Source organism: Salvelinus alpinus, chromosome 12 (assembly GCF_045679555.1).
Source record: "Salvelinus alpinus chromosome 12, SLU_Salpinus.1, whole genome shotgun sequence".
Lineage (NCBI taxonomy): Eukaryota > Metazoa > Chordata > Actinopteri > Salmoniformes > Salmonidae > Salvelinus > Salvelinus alpinus.
The window spans coordinates 33,130,558-33,150,918 of record NC_092097.1 but is presented as its reverse complement, the minus strand read 5'-3'; the positions used below and the strand labels follow the sequence as shown (position 1 = coordinate 33,150,918).

Sequence of the window (20,361 nt, the reverse complement as noted above, 5' to 3'; positions counted from 1 at the left end):
AGGTCATCGACAAGCTCAGATATTCTCTGGAATTCATTTGTGTATATTCAAGGAAACATCACAATCATTCCATTATTTTAATTTTTTTTAACTATCAAGGTAAAAACTTTGAACTGTAAAGGTAGACTCTAGGCTTGTATACCCCTATGAACTATGGACATTTTCCAAAATATGGATTTTGGTTCTGTGGAAAGAAAGCCATAATATACGCTTGTAAACGATGACTCGCAATACATTTACCCAACAGATTTTCACATCTATTGACTCAAAATAGGTTTACAATATCAATTAAATGTTTGCCTTTGAAACACTGGCTAAATATTGAGGTATTGCCCAATTACAGTTCCTTCAGAACAAGGCAATTCTTCGTTCTTTCTGTTCTAGAACATTCTAATAGCGACTTACAAAACATTCTAACACCCCCCTCCCTCCCCAATCCACAACAATGTGAACATTCCGTTCACTTATTTTGAATGTTTCTCACAGCAGTGTTTGATCACTTGAAAGTCAGTCCGACCAGCTCTTTTGGCAACAACAGGTCATAGCCCAGGAACATGAAAACAAAACCTTTTGTACCTCACTATCTTCAGCCCCAACTGCAGCAGCAGCGGTGAGAATCCCAAACCTCTCCTTCCTCTTTTTCAGTTTCTCGTCAACTTCAACCTGCAACACAACATCAGACAAGGATGAGGAGACTTCCAAATGGCGTTTCGAAAAAGCAACAAACAAATGACATTACATTGAATAAGGGTGGAGAAAAATACCCACAAATTCTCGGTGTGAATTTCTAAGATTAAAAGGCTGAAAATCTGGTGGCCTGGTGAATAATTTTAAAAGGTTATGCGAGGACACAGCAAGCTTTCCTCACACACTGCGTTCTGGCAAGAGATTGCCAACTAGAACAAACTGACAGATTCCAGGTCACTGGTCAAACCTCCAAAAACACAACCCCGAGGTCGGCTCCATCCCAAAAACCAAAGTGAGGAGCAGGAGGGGCTGAGTGGGATGCCCCATACAGCTGCAACAGTGATGGTCCAGCTTTAGGCTGCATCCAGATATTCTCCACCCTTCTCCAAAAGTGTGCACTTGCACACTCACTATCATGGATTTAAGAATTTGCATATACGGAATTAAGGAAGTTCATGATCTTTGTTCTGCAACAATACTAGACAGCAAATTGGCCAGTGTTACCTTGTGTTGATTTTCAGTGTAACATTTCTAGTGTTGATTCAGTTGTTAAATTAACACTCAGTGTAAAATAACCAGTATTAAACCAAAACTACACAATCATATTTCCTCATGCTCCATTGCAGGTAGATTTTTTGAATTGTTTGTTTCAATATCTGTTTTTGCATGTACACTGTTTGATTAATTAATCGTTTGGACCTGGTGGACCTGATTGGACATGATTTGGAAAGACATACACTGTCAACTGTGGGACCTGGTGTATGTCAGAGCAAAAACCAAGCCATGAGGTCGAAGGAATTTTCCGTAGAGCTCCGAGACAGGATTGTGTCGAGGCACAGATCTGGGGAAGGGTACCAAAACATTTCTGCAGCATTGAAGGTCCCCAAGAACACAGTGGACTACATCATTCTTAAATGGAAGAAGTTTGGAACCACCATGACTCTTCCTAGAGCTGGCCCCTGGCCAAACTGAGCAATCGGGGAGAAGGGCCTTGCTCAGGGAGGTGACCAAGAACCCAATTGTCACTCTGACAGAGCTCTAGAGTGCCTCTGTGGAGATGGGAGAACCTTCCAGAAAGATAACCATCTCTGCTGCACTCCGCCAATCAAGCCTTTATGGTAGAATGGCCAGACGGAAGCCACTGCTCAGCAAAATGCACATGACAGCCCGCTTGGAGTTTGCCAAAAGGCATACCCAAGAAGACTCAAGGCTGTAATTGCTGCCAAAGGTGCTTCAACAAAGTACTGAGTAAAGGGTCTGAATACTTATGTAAATGTGATGTTTTTTTTTTTTTTTGACATTTCTAAACACCGGTTTTTGCTTTGCTTTTATAGGGTATTGTGTATAGATTGATGAAAAAAATCATATTTAACCCATTTTAGAATAAGCCTGTAACGTAACAAAATTAGGAAAAAGTCAAGGGGTCTGAATACTTTTCGAATGCACTGTAGTTCAATCTCTTACTTGTACTTATTGCACCGGTTACTGAAATGGTTGTTCCAGTTAAGATGGTTTAGGTAGTCTCATATCTTAGTCTTAGTCCCAACCTGGCAGTTATTCTGAATGCAGGTTGCAGGTGAATATAAATTTAAAATGTTGGATATCCCCACCCTGGCTGGATTCCAATAGGAATTACATATCACTTGCAAGCCATGATAATGTGACTTGCAGGCCTGAAAACCATGAATTTAAGGCCTTCCTAAATACTTGTTGTATTGCGTTAAATAATACAAAAATGTATTAACATATATAAGAAATATGCAAATAAGGCTTTACACTAAGTAATGTGTTATCTTAAAAGTGAAAAGTATAGACACTTGACCAGTGTTAAATTTACGCAATGGCGGCAGATCCGACTTTTCTCAAACCTTTTTTTCTTCTGCATGTGTGTTTATTCTCTACTTTACGCACACTCTGCTCTAGCGAATGCTGCTCATTTAATAAAGTTGGATCAAAACTGAATCAATGTCTATAAGATCACATAATGATAGTATTCTACATAACAGAATCGAATATAATGGCATAGTATTAGGTTACTGTAAGACAAAAACACTGCATGTCTCTCTCACAGGGCCAAAACTCAACAACATGCACCACTCAGCTAAGTACACAGGTAGGCTATGCCAGCCTTTCTCAAACTTTTTTTGTGCAAAGGACCAGCAAGGCATGGCCTTTTTTAACTCTTTGGTAATTTTTTTTTGACAATCGCATGTTTATGAACACCAATTTTATTGCATTTATTTTTACTTTACACTAAATTAATGAACATTGTATATACTTGGCTGCCTTCATGGTTTGTCGGTCTGTCTTGTACTCATGGGAAGTGTCTCTCTCTGTGCTTTCTTCAGGGGCTGTCTGTATCTGTCCTTCTGTATGGGCTGTCTTCAGAGGCTGACATTCTAAATGACAAAACAATAAATAAATAAATGTTTAGTAATTATACACAATGTAACCACAATTCAATTTTTGTAAACAAATAATCTTGCATTCTTTCAATATATACACTATTTAAAAAATATAATAGTTAAACATGTTTGACTCACCTAATCAATTTGAGATGGGTGTGCCTGTCTCTTGGACACTTGTCAAACCTCGGAGGGAAGGAGGAGAGGGATACTCTCAGTGTTTAACAGCCAGTCTGCTGCGATATTTTAATTTTGTTGCAGCAAGAGAGGAAAAGCTGGTCTCACATAAGTATGTGGAATGAAAAGGGATTAACGTCTTCACTCCCATCTTGCTGAGTTGCTGAACAGCCAGAATGTGGAAAGGCGTCTCATTAAAATGAGCGTGTATGCCTTGGTCACAGGACAGCTCCAATAGTTTATCCTAAAGTACCGGTGACAAGCTGAGTCTCTTCAGTGTTGGTGAACGGATTACTCATCCATCGCTTTCCCGAGCGGGGATAAGATTGTGAGGGGAAGTAATCCTCGAATTTGATCAGAGTTTGGCTCAGATGTGACCCCATCAATTTAAAACATGTGATCAATGTCCACATCCCCCTCGTCAGCCAGAGTTGAGAATAGGGGGGAACATATCGAAAATGCCTCTATCCACACTTGGTCTCTCCTGACGCCCAGCTTTTTTTGGAAAGTGGCAACTAAACTCAGCAAAAAAAGAAACGTCCCTTTTTCAGGACCCTGTCTTTCAAGGACCCTGTCTTTCATTTCGTAAAAATCCAAATAACTTCACAGATCTTCATTGTAAAGGGTTTAAACACTGTTTCCCATGCTTGTTCAATGAACCATAAACAATTAAATGAACATGCACCTGTGGAACGGTTGTTAAGACACTAACATCTTACAGACGGTAGGCAATTAAGATCACAGTTATGAAAACTTAGGACACTAAAGAGGCCTTTCTACTGACTCTGAAAAACACCAAAAGAAAGATACCCAGGCTCCCTTCTCGTCTGCGTGAACGTGCCTTAGGCATGCTGCAAGGTGGCATGAGGTGCAATCCATGAGGAGGAGATGGACTGCAGTACTTAATGCAGCTGGTTGCCACACCAGATACTGACTGTTACTTTTGATTGTGACCCCCCCTTTGTTCAGGGACACATTATTCCATTTCTGTTAGTCACATGTCTGTGGAACTTGTTCAGTTTGTCTCTCAGATGTTGAATCTTGTTATGTTCAAACAAATATTTACACATGTTAAGTTTGCTGAAAATAAACACAGTTGACCGTGAAAGGACATTTATTTTTTTGCTGAGTTTATATAGAAGAAGTTGGGCTGCATTTGAAATGTCTGTCTCATCTAATTGGATTGCAAAGCAATTTGATGCGTGTGCTTGGTCTAAAACCTGTGCTTCAATATCATCTGCCATATCCTGGATTCTACACGTGACATTGTCATTGAAAAGTGGTATTTCACTGATCTTTGTAGCAGCAATTGGGCCCAAAATCTCTTGGCAAGCATTAACGATTGAAGGCATGACCAACTTTTCAACTAGAATGAAAGAAGCCTGGCACTTGGAAATGTTATGAGAGAGTAAGTATGAAGCCTTCAGTAAACTCTCGTTGTCTGTGAAAATATTGTACAGCATTTTTGATTGGTTGGTCAGCTCACCTCGTTCGTTTAACCTTGAGATGTGGATGCTTTGTTTCTAAATGTCTGCACATTTGTTGGCTTCATAGCATGTTGCAGAGGCAAGTCTGACATCACACAGACTGGTTTTGGCAGGCAGCTTTTATTTGAAACAAATCCAAACTTGATGTAGCATGGGGCGTACTATCAAGTGAATGGATGATACTTTTTTGCCTCAGTGGACCTAAAAAATGTACCTTCTTTCACATTAAAATACTAATCTAGTTGCTTTTGTTTAGAGCAAGCCATGGTTAACTAAAAGGGAGAGCAAGAGCATGCAGGCTGCACAGCAGGGCTAGCTTGTGTGTGTGTGTGTGTGTTTGGTGTGCTATACTTTGTCATGGCAACACAATTTGTTTACTGCAGCATGCATAGTTAAGTAGGCCTATGGCAAGAATTTAGTCAAGACAAATATTCCGGGGACTGACAAGCATTCCTCCACGGACTGGCGCAGGTCCCCGGACCAGGGTTTGAGAAGGGCTATGCTACACCTTGTTAACGTCATCTGCTCTGAAATTCACTCACTGTACATCCTTCAAAACACTGTAGACTAGTTCGAAACACTGTATAACTCAAGATCTAAATGCATATCCCCATGAAACTGATTGAGATCAAATGGTTGATATGCTGACGCTGCATGGACGTTTCACCAGTAAAACTTGAATTATCATTCACAAATCGACAGTGAGAAATGTGAAAGGAGACCACAAAAATGTGTGCGTAAAGTAGAGGTAAAGAAACATGCGCAGAATGTGATCCGCATATAAAAAAATCTGGAAAAAGTTGGATCCCCAGCCACAGCCTTAAATTTAACACTGTCTGTGTTGATTTAACACTGGAGAATTTTCTGCGTAGCTTAAAAGATTAACCAAGGTGAATAATTGCTTTTGAAGATGGATACGAAGGAGGTTGCTCTACCACCAGAATTGTTGAAATAAGAAAATTAAGTTTGTCAAAGTTCCATTATTTTCTGAAGTTTACATTTGTGGCCGATATACTGCTTTGCTTAATTCAACTGCATGTCATTGCAATTACAATTCTGTGCACTGTGGTTTCAAGTGAAGATTACAAGGCAAAGATTAGAAGCAGAAATATATAAAAGCTACATTTTGGTGCCGAAACCCAGACTAAAAAGTATGGCACCCAGATGAAAAATATTTCTCTACGGAGCCTAATATACTGACAATTTAAGTTGCCACTTGATTTACCATTCAAGTTATGTCCAAAAGAGTGGGATTACACATGCAATTCTCAAATCAGGATTGTGGATGTACAGCCACACACAATTATTCATAGAAATTAGTTAGTCTTTACCATAGATTGGAGAATTTAAAAAAACGAATCTTTGCTTGCACATTGACTTTTCCTTTCCAGTTACTTGACACAACATTTTCACAAAATACTACTAAAGAACACAATCATGGACTGAGAGGATATGTTTGTCAAAATATTGAGTAGAGGGAAGGGGTTGGTTTATGAAAAGGGTTGTGCATTTCTTAAAGGCCTGCACAGTCAGTGAAAGGCTCTGTGGGGTCTCCATAGTTCACATGGCAAACTCTCAAAAACTGTGTGTGGGGGGGGGGGGGGGGTTGTCCCCCTGCCCCTGTCATGCCTTAAGCAGAGGCCAGTGTTGACATAGTGCTGGCCAATCTAATTTTGATTGTCAGGAGCAGGGAATGGCGATCCCCCCCTTCACCCCCTTGAGATCATCAAGTTCATTTCTCAGGCTGCGGTGTTATTTTTTTGTGCCCCCCCAGGCCTCTCTATCCTCCCTCTCTCTTTCTATTCACAAAGCCATTCTAGAACAGCTTGAATTAGTGACAGTTATTATTCAGACTAATGAGTAAAAACTCAGAGGATACAACAGTTTAGCTAAATGCAAAGAAGTGGGGGGGAAAGGAATCGGTCAGAGGCAAGATGATGGGTATAATACTTCAACTCTTTTAGTATAAAGTCACTTTATCCACCAATAACAACCATGCCCACAGAAACACAAAAATACGAACGTTTTCAGACATCACTATTTCTGATTAATAGAAGCTGACAGAGTTGACGATCATCTCTGTAGTTCCCTTTGGGAAAGACAGGGATGACATCTGAAATTCTGAGGGAGATGAAATTGTGACATGTCAAGGAGCCTTCATTGTTTTCCCAGATCTGTATGGCCAGAGAGGACAGATGGCCCTCTATACAAAAGTGTGTGCGTACATTTGAGTGTGTGTGGTTCCATACACTTTGTGGGCGAAAAGGGTATTATCATTCCAGATTCAAATGCACATAGAGCTGAGAGTCTGGCCAAGCCCCCTTCTCCTTAAAAATCCCATGTAAATGATGGTCCTTCAGATGAGTAGACAATTGCCTTGTCTACAGTGCCTTCAGAAATAATTCATACCCCTTGATTTATTCCACATTTTGTGTTACCGCCTGAATTCAAACATTTTTTTTCTTTCTCACCCATCTACACACTATACCCCATAACGACAAAGTCAAAACATGTTTAGAAATGCACAAATCACAAGTATTCACACCCCTTTGCTATGACACTCCAAATTGAGCTCAGGTGCATCCAATTTCCTTTGATCATCCTTGAGATGCCACTACAAATTGATTGGAGTCCACCTTTGGCCAATTCAATTGTTTGGACATGATTTTAAAAGAAACACTTGTCTATATAAAAGGTTCCACAGCTGACAATGCACGTCAGAGCAGAAATTATACCAAGGAATTGTCCATAGACCTCCAGGATAGAAATGTGATGAGGCATATATCTGGGGAAAGGTATAAAACAATTTCTAGTGTTCAAAGTTTCCAAGAGCACAGTGATTTCCATCATTGGGAAATGGAAATGTTTTTTTTTTAAGCTCTCCTAGCTTTTCCATTGAGGAACTGAGGCAAGCACACTTGCAGTTTGTTTGGAACACAGCCCTGCATCCCCACCATCACACAATTACTGTTGGTGTTTACGCAATCCAGAAACATTACATACATCACAATCTGGATCAGGTGGGCATAATTTTAAAGCTTATTCTATAAAATACGATCTTAGGCTTTCAAAAGGCACTTCAGACAAACATTGTAATTTTGGTGCACATAGAATGTGTCATGAGTGCATTCAAGTGCGTATTCCGCGGCTCGTTTTCGTCACAATATGTTTCTTAATTCTGTTCAGGACAACCCAGGCATGTCATCCTTGTAACTGTGGCTGAAACAAAGCAATCATAAACATTTATACTGCAAATTACATGATTTGTTTACATCCTTGTTAGTGAGCATTTCTCCTTTGCCAAGATAATCCATCAACCTGACAGGTGTGGCATATCAAGAAGCTGATGAAACAGCATGATCATACAGGTGCACCTTGTGCTAGGGACAATAACTGGCTACTCTAAAATGTGCAGTTTTGTCACACAACAAAGCCACAGATGTCTCAAGTTGATAAAGCGTGCAATTGGCATGCTGACTGCAGGAATGTCCACCAGAGCTATTGCTAGAGAATTGAATGTAAATTTCTCTACCATAAGCATCGTTTTAGAGAATGTGGCAATATATCCAACCGGCCTCACAACCGTAGACCACGTGTAACCACGCCAGCCCAGGACCTCCACATCCGGCTTCTTCACCTGTGGGATCGTCTGAGACCAGCCACCCGGACAGTTGATGAAACTGGGTTTGCACAACCAAATGCTCACCTTCGATGGCCACAGGCACGCTGGAGTAGTGTGCTCTTCAAGGATGATCCCGGTTTCAACTGTACTGGGCAGATGGCAGAATGGCGTCGTGTGGGCGAGCGGCTTGCTGATGTCAACGTTGTGAGCAGAGTGCCCCATGGGGTTATGGTATGGGCAGGCATAAGCTACGGACAGCGAACACAATTGCATTTTATTGATGGCAATTTGAATGCACAGAGATAACGTGATGAGATTGAGGCCCATTGTCGTGCCATTCATCCGCCGCCATCACCTCATGTTTCAGCATGATAACGCACGGCCCCCGGCCTGCATACCCACGAGACATGTCACCTATTGAGTATTTTTGGGATGCTCTGGGTTGATGTGTACGACAGCATGTTCCAGTTCCCGCCTATATCCAGCAAGAGGAGTAGTACAACATTCCACAGGCCACAATCAACAACCTAATCAACTCTGTAAAGGATCCCGCTGCATAATGCAAATAGGGGTCACCAGATAGACTGGTTTTCTGATCCACGCCCTTACCTTAACGTATCTATGACCAACACATGCATATCTGTATTCCCAGTCATGTGAAATAGATTAGACCCAAATGAATTTATTTCAATTGACTGATTTCCTTATGTGAACTAACTCAGTAAAATCTTTGAAATTGTTGCATGTTGCATTGATATTTGTTCACTGCATATGTATTGATTCGATAAAGTGATTTGATGTTCCAAACATACTGCTAGCTACAGTGCATTCGGAAAGTATTCAGACCCCTTGAATTTTTCCACATTGCGTTACATTACAGCCTTGTTAGAAAATGTATTAAATAGTTTTTCCCCCCTCAATCTACACACAATACCCATAATGACAAAGCAAAAACAGGTTTAGAATTTTTTGCAAACTTATAAAAAGAAACTGAATTTACATACATAAGTTTTCCAACCCTTTACTCAGTACTTTGTTGAAGCACCTTTTGCAGTGATTACAGCCTTGAGTCTTTTTGGGTATATCTACAACTTCGACACACCTGTATATGGGGAGTTTCTCCCATTCTTTTCTGCAGATCCTCAGCTATTTTCAGGTCTCTCCAGAGATGTTAGATCGGGTTCAAGTCCGGGCTATGGCTGTGCCACTCAAGATCATTGAGACTTGTCCCGAAAACACTCCTACGTTGTCTAGGCTGTGCGCTTAGGGTCGTTGTCCTGTTGGAAGGTGAACCTGAGGTCCTGAGCACTCTGGAGCAGGTTTTCATCAAGGATCTCTCTGTACTTTGTTCCGTTAATCTTTTTCTTGATCCTGACTAGTCTCCAATGTCCCTGCCACTGAAAAACATCCCCACAGCATGATGGTTCCTCCATGATGGTTCCAGACGTGAAGCTTGGCATTCAGGTCAAAGAGTTCAATCTTGGTTTCATCAGACCAGAGAATATTGATTCTTATGGTCTGAGAGTCCTTTAGGGGCCTTTTGGCAAACTCCAAGCGGGCTGTCTGCCTTCTACTGAAGAGTGGCTTCCATCTGGCCACTCTACCATAAAGGCCTGATTGGTAGAGTGCTGCGGAGATGGTTGTCCTCGTGGAAAGTTCTCCCATCTCCACAGAGGAACTCTGCAGCGTGACCATCAGGTTCTTGGTCACCTCCCTGACCAAGGCCCTTCTCCCCCGATTGCTCAGTTTTGCTGGGAGGCCAGCTCTAGCAACAATCTTGGTGATTCAAAACTCTCGAGGACCTTCAATGCTGCAGAAATGTTTTGCTACCCTTCCCCAGATCTGTGCCTCGACATAATCCCATCTCAAAGCTCATTGGACAATTCCTTCAACCTCATACCTTGGTTTTTGCTCTGACATGCACTCAACTGTGGGGCCTTATATAGACAGGCGTGTTTATTTTCTAAATCATGTCCAAACAATTGAATTGGCCACCAGTGGACTCCAATCAAGTTGTAGTGACATCTCAAGGACGGTCAAAGGAAATTGGATGCACTTTAGCTCAATTTGGAGTGTCATAGCAAAGGGGTGTGAATACTTATGTAAATTAGACTTATGTATTTCATTAAAAGAAATGTGCAACCTGTTTTCACATCGTCATTATGGGGTATTCAGGGTTCGTACAGACCGTGGCAAGTAAAACTCAAGGACTTAAGTACTTTTTAAAGCACTAATATTTACTTCCAAGGAGCATCAATTTGTAATAGTTCCTATTACGATTTTTTTTCTAGTCGCCACCAGAAGGCAGTATACCGCCACATCCGCATGAAAAAACCTAACTTACTTTTTATCATTACCTTACAAGTTCTACTCAATAATACGTGTTTCACTACTTATTTAGTCACACTCAAAATTAAAGTGGAAAACCACACTACAGGCTGATCCAACTTTGATGTAATGTTAAAACAAGTCAAAATGAGGCTCAGTAGTGTGTGTGTGGCCTCCGCGTGCCTGTATGACCTCCCTACAACGCCTGGGCATGCTCCTGATGAGGTGGCGGATGGTCTCCTGAGGGATCTCCTCCCAGACCTGGACTAAAGCATCCGCCAACTCCTGGACAGTCTGTGGTGCAACGTGGCGTTGGTGGATGGAGCGAGACATGATGTCCCAGATGTGCTCAATTGGATTCAGGTCTGGGGAACGGGCGGGCCAGTCCATAGCATCAATGCCTTCCTCTTGCAGGAACTGCTGACACACTCCAGCCACATGAGGTCTAGCATTGTCTTGCATTAGGAGGAACCCAGGGCCAACCGCACCAGCATATGGTCTCACAAGGGGTCTGAGGATCTCATCTCGGTACCTAATGGCAGTCAGGCTACCTCTGGCGAGCACATGGAGGGCTGTGCGGCCCCCCAAAGAAATGCCACCCCACACCATGACTGACCCACCGCCAAACCGGTCATGCTGGAGGATGTTGCAGGCAGCAGAACGTTCTCCACAGCGTCTCCAGACTCTGTCACGTCTGTCACATGTGCTCAGTGTGAACCTGCTTTAATCTGTGAAGAGCACAGGGCGCCAGTGGCGAATTTGCCAATCTTGGTGTTCTCTGGCAAATGCCAAACGTCCTGCACGGTGTTGGGCTGTAAGCACAACCCCCACCTGTGGACGTCGGGCCCTCATACCACCCTCATGGAGTCTGTTTCTGACCGTTTGAGCAGACACATGCACATTTGTGGCCTGCTGGAGGTCATTTTGCAGGGCTCTGGCAGTGCTCCTCCTGATCCTCCTTGCACAAAGGCGGAGGTAGCGGTCCTGCTGCTGGGTTGTTGCCTTCCTACGGCCTCCTCCACGTCTCCTGATGTACTGGCCTGTCTCCTGGTAGCGCCTCCATGCTCTGGACACTACGCTGACAGACACAGCAAACCTTCTTGCCACAGCTCGCATTGATGTGCCATCCTGGATGAGCTGCACTACCTGAGCCACTTGTGTGGGTTGTAGACTCCGTCTCATGCTACCACTAGAGTGAAAGCACCGCCAGCATTCAAAAGTGACCAAAACATCAGCCAGGAAGCATAGGAACTGAGAAGTGGTCTGTGGTCACCACCTGCAGAACCATTCCTTTATTGGGGGTGTCTTGCTAATTGCCTATAATTTCCACCTTTTGTCTATTCCATTTGCACAACAGCATGTGAAATGTATTGTCAATCAGTGTTGCTTCCTAAGTGGACAGTTTGATTTCACAGAAGTGTGATTGACTTGGAGTTACATTGTGTTGTTTAAGTGTTCCCTTTATTTTTTTGAGCAGTGTATTTTATCAATTTTGAATTCAGGCTGTAACAACAAAATGTGGAATAAGCCAAGGGGTATGAATACCTTCTGAAGGCAATGTACATGCAGATACATGCACCACATCATTGCCCTTGCTCTGCTGTGTGCGTGCATCTTGCTAGCTGTCACTCAAATGGCAAAGGTAGGTGTTTAGAAACATTCCATTCTTATTTACAACTTTTTACTACTTCAATACACACGTGAATTTGTCCCAATAATTTGGTCCATTTACAAAGAGTCCTCTAATTACCATCAAATTAAATCTGACAGTCTGCACTTTAACCTCCGTCATTTATAACTTAAAAGGGCCAAAAATAAGTGGCAAAAAATGTTCACTGTCCCAATACTTTTGGAGCTCACTGTAGATTAGGCTGTATAATATACAGTATCTGTAAATCTAATATAAAAACTTAAACTATTCAATTTAGTTCAGTCTAATTAACCTACAATTGTGAGAAGCACTAACAGCTGAAAGTTTATCCAAAAAAAGCATGTTCCTATATAAGATGGACTTCGCAGAGAAAATAGGAATGATACACCATTACCCACAAATCATTCAGGGGAGGAGCTATAAAAAACAAAGATATACAAACGTGAATATGTGCTCAGCCCTTTCCACCCCCATTCCTAAAACCTGCAAGGCCTCTCTACAAGCTCCGCCGCAAAGAACAGTTTTCACTTGACCTGAAAGCACAACTGCAGATTGTCAAAGCTAATCTTGACAGAACAGAGAACAAATCCTACCCCAAAGACCAAAGGTGAAAGCTCAATGATATTCTGACAGGGAGGGAGGCATCAACTGAAAAACAGACCAGCACACATAAAAAACAATACTACAAAACATAACACATTATGGAAAACAGTTGTGAAACTAGCTACCTTATATATTAAACGTATACATATTTCAAATAAATGAAAAAGGTAGGGATGTGATTTGCAAGCTGTCAGCTGATTACCCTACTGATGAAGAGCAGTAGGCCCCATTCTCTGTCCAGTGCCTCATGTCCCTCCCATCGCTACCCCAACGCTCCCAATACCCCATCGGAAGAGGTCTGTTGCGTTGTGGCCTCACTAAATCAATATTGTTCTAATGAGAGAACACTTGACCCCAAGCAGCCTCGGCCCCTCACGTGGGTGTCAGTGCCATAATGGGCGGCACATTTTGATTCGCGGGAAAGCCTGGGTCATGTCAGGCCAAAATTACCTCAATCAAAACGCCAGCATCGAGACATTTGTCAAACTCATCTCAGCCCCCCCACCCAAACACGCCTCCCTCCAACACCACTCCAGTCACACATCCATCTTGGAAAACCACAAAGACAAATGCCGTGCCCAACTAGGCTACACCTCCGGCCTAAAACATAGGCGCACACTTAAACCTGCCACAAACCAGCTTGACCACTCACCAAAAAGGCCCCATCTCTTATCAGGGGAGTGGATCTCTAAATCTGGAAGAAAACGTTTGGCACCAGTTTTCTGATGGCACTCCCCCTAACCTGTGCTCTGTGTCCCTCAGGTGTTAGGGGGCCTAGCCTCTGACCCACTGACCTATAACACTCCCGATGTGGGTAGGTCTACAGAGCAACGTCAAACACTTATCAGCCCCAGGAATGGTGCTAACTTCAAGTAGTGTGGAACAGTCTGGCGGCTAAAGGCTGAGGCAATATGTGCTGCCAAGTTCTATAAAACTAAGGCCATGAAAGGTGTACTTGTTAGTCACCCATACGCAATCTCACTATATTCATATTTTTTATAGAGTACTGAAATATTTTGTAAAATGGTACAATCGTGTTATGTTTGATTGGGCAGATAATCTTACTAATATTCATTCTTTGCACATTTTCAACTACATAATAACCAACTAATCAATTTGGCATTTAACCATCTTGCTGCTCAACTATGAGCTTAGTGAGTGTACTCTGCAGTGACCACTAGGGAGCTAGCCATCATTAGCTTGGAGACCTGTACTAGCATTAGCATCAGTCTGTAAATTACTAGTCACGACAACAGAGTGGCCCAGGGTTCTACACTAACTTTTTCAGTTGGTGGCACCAGCACGATTTGGTCGCACCAATTTTTTTAAATATTTACTAATGACCTGACCTTGTGTCCCATAATGTGCCTGCATTCCTTACAGAACCATGCTAATAATGACTAGCCATCTTTTAAATTAGCATGCCCTTGTGTTTGTACATTGATTTGGATGGATGTACTGTAACAGCAAAGAGACTTAAACCTTTGTGGCTGATACGCCAAATAAAAATGTGATTCTCATTTAAAATAAAATAAATATTGTTTTTGAAAAATAAAATCTTCACATTTTCAAACAGTCCATTTATATTTTCCAACGGGGCTATACATTTGGGTGAGGTTTTTTTAAACGCCTGAGTAGCCTCGTTTCACTGCCAAAAATAAAATTCAACCATCTAGTGTTCAGCGAAATAACAACACAATGTCAAATACAGGTAGCCTAGTCAAATAATTAACATCCAATCACATTAACCGTTACTCACGGGAATTCCACTAACGGTCCGTATGTAGCCATAGGTAGCTGCTGCTCATTCCATTTGCTCGAAAATTGATAAATGGTTCAAAAAAGGCCCGCGTACATAGAGACACATACCAGCTCTACTGGTAGTACTGCTACTACCGGCGAAACTACACCTGCACCTGTCGACGACACAATTCGTTCTGCTTCTACGAGCACATCCAATGCTAGCATCAGTAATTCTACATTTGTTGTTAGCCCAGCTAGCATGGACACTGACAGTTATGAATATGATGCAACCGAAGAGCTATTGCCCCCTTACCCGGGAAAGCACTGAACAACAGACAGGGACGTTGGACCATCGAAGAGGCGCAAATATGATGAGAACTACATTGATTTGGGGTTCACTTATATTGGAAGTAGTGCCTTTCCTCGGCCACATTATGTTATATGTGCACAAGTACTCTCTCACAACTCAATGAAACCTTCACTCTTGCGGAGACATTTAGAAACAAAACATGCCAATTTGAAAAATAGGCCACAGGAGGGTTTTTTGCGAGAATTAAGACGACTTTCAAGTAGTAAGACATGTATAAAAACAACAGATACCATTTAATAAGAAAGGGCTAGAAGCATCTTATATGGTGAGCTACCGCGTGGCTAGGACAGGCAAGCCCCATACTATTGTGGAGAACTTAATTCTTCCTGCTGCCACAGATATGGCTGGGACAATGCTGGGGGAAAAGGCCCCCATAAAATATACAGACAATGACTTCATCAAACAACACCGTTTCACGACACATCAGTGTCATGGCAGGAGATGTTTTGAAACAATTACTGCTTCGCGTACAAGCCAAATAATTCTATGCATTACAGCTGGATGAGTCAGACGTGGCGGGCCTGGCACAGCTCCTGGTCTATGTCTGTTACGTTTATGGGGGGGTCAATTAAGGAAGATATCCTCTTCTGCAAACCAGGACAACAGGAGAGGATATTTTTAAAGTACTGGACAGCTTTGTGACATCAAATGGACTTTGGTGGTCAAGATGTGTTGGTATCTGTACTGAGGGCACAAAAGCCATGACAGGGAGACATAGTGGAGTGGTAACGCGTGGGCAAGCAGTTGCTCCCGACGCCACTTGGATACATTGCAGCATCCACCGAGAGGCTCTTGCTGCCAAGGGAATGCCTGACAGCTTGAAAGACGTTTTGTACACCACAGTGAAAATGGTTAACTTTGTTAAAGCAAGGCCCCTGAACTATCGTGTATTTTCTGCACTATGCAATGATATGAGCAGCGACCATGTAACGCTTTTACAACATACAGAAGTGCGCTGGTTATCAAGGGGCAAAGTATTGACACGTTTTTTTGAATTGAGAGACAAGCATAACGTTTTCTTTACTGACCATAATTTTCACTTGTCTGACCGCTTGCATTATGACGAGTTTCTCACACGACTGGCCTATCTGGTTGATGTTTTTTCTTGCCTGAATAATCTGAATATAGGATTATAGGGACTCTCCGTAACTATATTCAATGTGCAGGACAAAATTGAGGCTATGATTAAGAAGTTGAAGCTCTTCTCTGTCTGCATTAACAAGGACAACACATGTCTTTACATCATTGTATGATTCTTTGTGTGCAAATGAACAAGCTTACAGACAACGTCAAATGTGATATAGCGAAACACCGGAGTGAGTTGGGTGCGCAATCACGCAGGTACTTTCCCGAAACGGATGACACAAACAACTGGATTCATTATCCCTTTCATGCCCTGCCTCCAGTCCACTTACCGATATCTGAACAAGAGAGCCTCATTGAAATTGCAACAAGTGGTTCTGTGAAAATGTAATTTAATCAGAAGCCACCGCCAGATCTCTCAATTGGGCTGTGCCCAAAGTATGCTGCCAAGGCAAATCGCGCTGTTAAGACACTGATGCCCTTTGCAACCACGTACCTATGTGAGAGAGTATATTCTCGGCCCTCACTAGCATGAAAACTAAATACAGGCACAGACTGTGTGTGGAAAATGATTTAAGACTGAGACTCTCTCCAATACAACCCAACATTACAGAGTTATGTGCACCCTTTCAAGCACCCCCTTCTCATTAACCTGTGGTGAATTATTTACAATTTTCAATAAATAAGGTTTTATATGTAACATGGTTAAATAAAGAGCAAAATTATTTATTATTATTATTTGTGCCCCGGTCCTATAAGAGCTCTTTGTCACTTCCCACGAGCCGGGTTGTGACAAAAACTCACTCATTCTTATGAGTAATAAATGTATCGTATGTGTGGGCAAAACATTTTTTTGAGAGTGCGCTGATCCTGGTGCTAGAGGGGGTGCGCAGCTGGAGGTTGAATGTTTGAAGGGGTACGGGACTATAAAAAGTTTGGGAACCACTGCTCTAGAGGGTAAAATTTGAAAAATTATACTTGATAGCAAAACAATACCACAGTTATGTTTTCGCTGTCAAAATCATATCAAACTTTCCTTTTCTATACAGTGGGGATAACAAGTATTTGATACACTGCCGATTCTGCAGGTTTTCCTACTTACAAAGCATGTAGAGGTCTGTAATTTTTATCATAGGTACACTTCAACTGTGAGACGGAATCTAAAACAAAAATCCAGACAATCACATTGTATGATTTTTAAGTAATTAATTTGCATTTTATTGCATGACATAAGTATTTGATCACCTACCAACCAGTAAGAATTCCGGCTCTCACAGACCTGTTAGTTTTTCTTTAAGAAGCCCTCCTGTTCTCCACTCATTACCTGTATTAACTGCACCTGTTTGAACTCGTTACCTGTATAAAAGACACCTGTCCACACACTCAATCAAACAGACTCCAACCTCTCCACAATGGCCAAGACCAGAGAGCTGTATAAGGACATCAGGGATAAAATTGTAGACCTGCACAAGGCTGGGATGGGCTACAGGACAATAGGCAAGCAGCTTGGTGAGAAGGCAACAACTGTTGGCGCAATTATTAGAAAATGGAAGAAGTTCAAGATGACGGTCAACCACCCTCGGTCTGGGGCTCCATGCAAGATCTCACCTCGTGGGGCATCAATGATCATGAGGAAGGTGAGGGATCAGCCCAGAACTACACGGCAGGACCTGGTCAATGACCTGAAGAGAGCTGGGACCACAGTCTCAAAGAAAACCATTAGTAACACACTATGCCGTCATGGATTAAAATCCTGCAGCACACGCAAGGTCCCCCTGCTCAAGCCAACGCATGTCCAGGCCCGTCTGAAGTTTGCCAATGACCATCTGGATGATCCCGAGGAGGAATGGGAGAAGGTCATGTGGTCTGATGAGACAAAAATAGAGCTTTTTGGTCTAAACTCCACTCGCCGTGTTTGGAGGAAGAATAAGGATGAGTACAACCCCAAGAACACCATCCCAACCGTGAAGCATTTGGGGATGCTTTTCTGCAAAGGGGACAGGACGACTGCACCGTATTGAGGGGAGGATGGATGGGGCCATGTATCGCAAGATCTTGGCCAACAACCTCCTTCCCTCAGTAAGAGCATTGAAGATGGGCCGTGGCTGGGTCTTCCAGCATGACAACGACCCGAAACACACAGCTAGGGAAACTAAGGAGTGGCTCCGTAAGAAGCATCTCAAGGTCCTGGAGTGGCTTAGCCAGTCTCCAGACCTGAACCCAATAGAAAATCTTTGGATGGAGCTGAAAGTCCGTATTGCCCAGCGACAGCCCCGAAACCTGAAGGATCTGGAGAAGGTCTGTATGGAGGAGTGGGCCAACATCCCTGCTGCAGTGTGTGCAAACCTAGTCAAGAACTACAGGAAACGTATGATCTCTGTAATTGCAAACAAAGGTTTCTGTACCAAATATTAAGTTCTGCTTTTCTGATGTATCAAATACTTATGTCATGCAATAAAATGCAAAATAATTACTTAAAAATCATACAATGTGATTTTCTGGATTTTAGTTTTAGATTCCGTCTCTCACAGTTGAAGTGTACCTATGATAAAAAGTACAGACCTCTACATGCTTTGTAAGTAGGAAAACCTGCAAAATCATCAGTGTATCAAATACTTGTTTTCCCCACTGTATAAAAACAACCAAATTTGTTCTAAGTCCACAACAATGCTTAAGCAACATCAGGGGACCATTTCCTAGGCCTGGAAAAATTAGAAATTTATATTTCAGGGATGCAAAATGCTGAGGGCCCAAAAATAATACACTTTTTTCTTTTACACTGAAACATGCAAAAAAAATCCCTGCCAGGGGGAAATGCAGGTTAACTAATTAAAACAACAAACATGATCTACATGATCAGTCTGTGTGTGTAAAATAAGTGGTTAATGTGAACCTAACTCACAGCTAAAAAATGTAAAGAAAGCAATCCAATGTCATTTGTTGCCTAGATTTTACTGCAAACGACACTCAAGTCGAGAGAAAAAAAATACACTGATATTGCAGTTAGCCATAATAGCCTTTATAATAGAACGCTTGTGACCACACACACACATCTAACTATTGCACTTGTGAAAAAAACACCTTGAAGTAGAAATAGAATGAAACAGGCATTCTATTTTGCTCTATTATAGTGGTCACTATGGTAGACGTCGATCAAAAGCACAATACTACGTGTGCAAAAATAACATTCACAGAGTAAAATAAATGTAATAAACCCCCCTCACTCACGTGTTACTCTCAAATTCAACAACAAAAGCAATATATTTGGCCTACACTGCACATTATTACATCGTACACTTCTGCCTGTGGACATCTATTCTACAATGTGCCAGCAGAGCATGATACCCTTTGTTGGTATAATTGATCTCTTTCAGGCAGAGTACACCTGGCATACCCCTTTTTTCCCCACGGTATTGAAAATGAGGGAAAGTGTGTGGTGTTCCTTTCAACTCTATATTGGCTTCCAGCTCCAGCTACACTTGATCCCTGAATCCACTTGTTTAACAAGCAACGCCTCATTTTCACCTAATTCTCTCGTTCTGAAAATTAACCCCATACTGTAAAGTGAAAACATTAGTTCAGATGGTACTCTAGTTAACGAACTAAGTTAACGTAACAGTTCACACAAATTGCCAGGGTCCAGTAAGCAACTAACGCGTTATAACTTCAGGAACAGCAAGGAGTCGTATGCCAGTTAATACTATAGCGAATGGTTAGGTTACTAACGTTAACTCATTGATGTTGTAACGTAAACTCACCCCATTCCGTACAAATGTGCACAACCGCGACATTCAAACTAGGCTGCAAAGAAAACTAATGGGACTGTAGCGACTGTGTTGACTTCAAAATCTGGGGTATGAACTACGCTTCTATTCAAGCGTTGATCGACATGGTAATGGCTCTATAGTATTGGAGAATAGTTGAAAAAAACGGACCCTTCGTTACATCGTGACGTGTCATGCCGTAACGTACAGCACACAAAGCTACTATTTCTGTATTACACGGAACCCAAACTGGCTGCGCGCATGCGCCATCGTGCGCTATCGTGCATAAATTTATTTTGCACCCCCACACCAAACGCAATCACGACACGCAGGTTAAAATATCAAAACAAACTCTGAACCAATGACATTAATTTGGGGACAGGTCGAAAAGCATTAAACATGTATGGCAATTTAGCTAGTTAGCTTGCACTTGCTAGCTAA

General features: G+C 42.1%; 1 protein-coding gene across 2 annotated transcripts in view; it reads right to left on the bottom strand.

Annotated features, from left to right (window-relative positions):
- LOC139535920 (SAP domain-containing ribonucleoprotein-like) overlaps positions 1–20,361 on the bottom strand; it is a 47,977-nt gene that overhangs the window by 2,310 nt on the left and 25,306 nt on the right. For both annotated transcript variants that reach the window (XM_071335871.1, XM_071335872.1), the window contains exon 10: positions 577–663. In XM_071335871.1, coding sequence (XP_071191972.1) covers positions 577–663 — 87 coding nt within the window. The remainder of the gene's footprint in view (positions 1–576; positions 664–20,361) is intronic.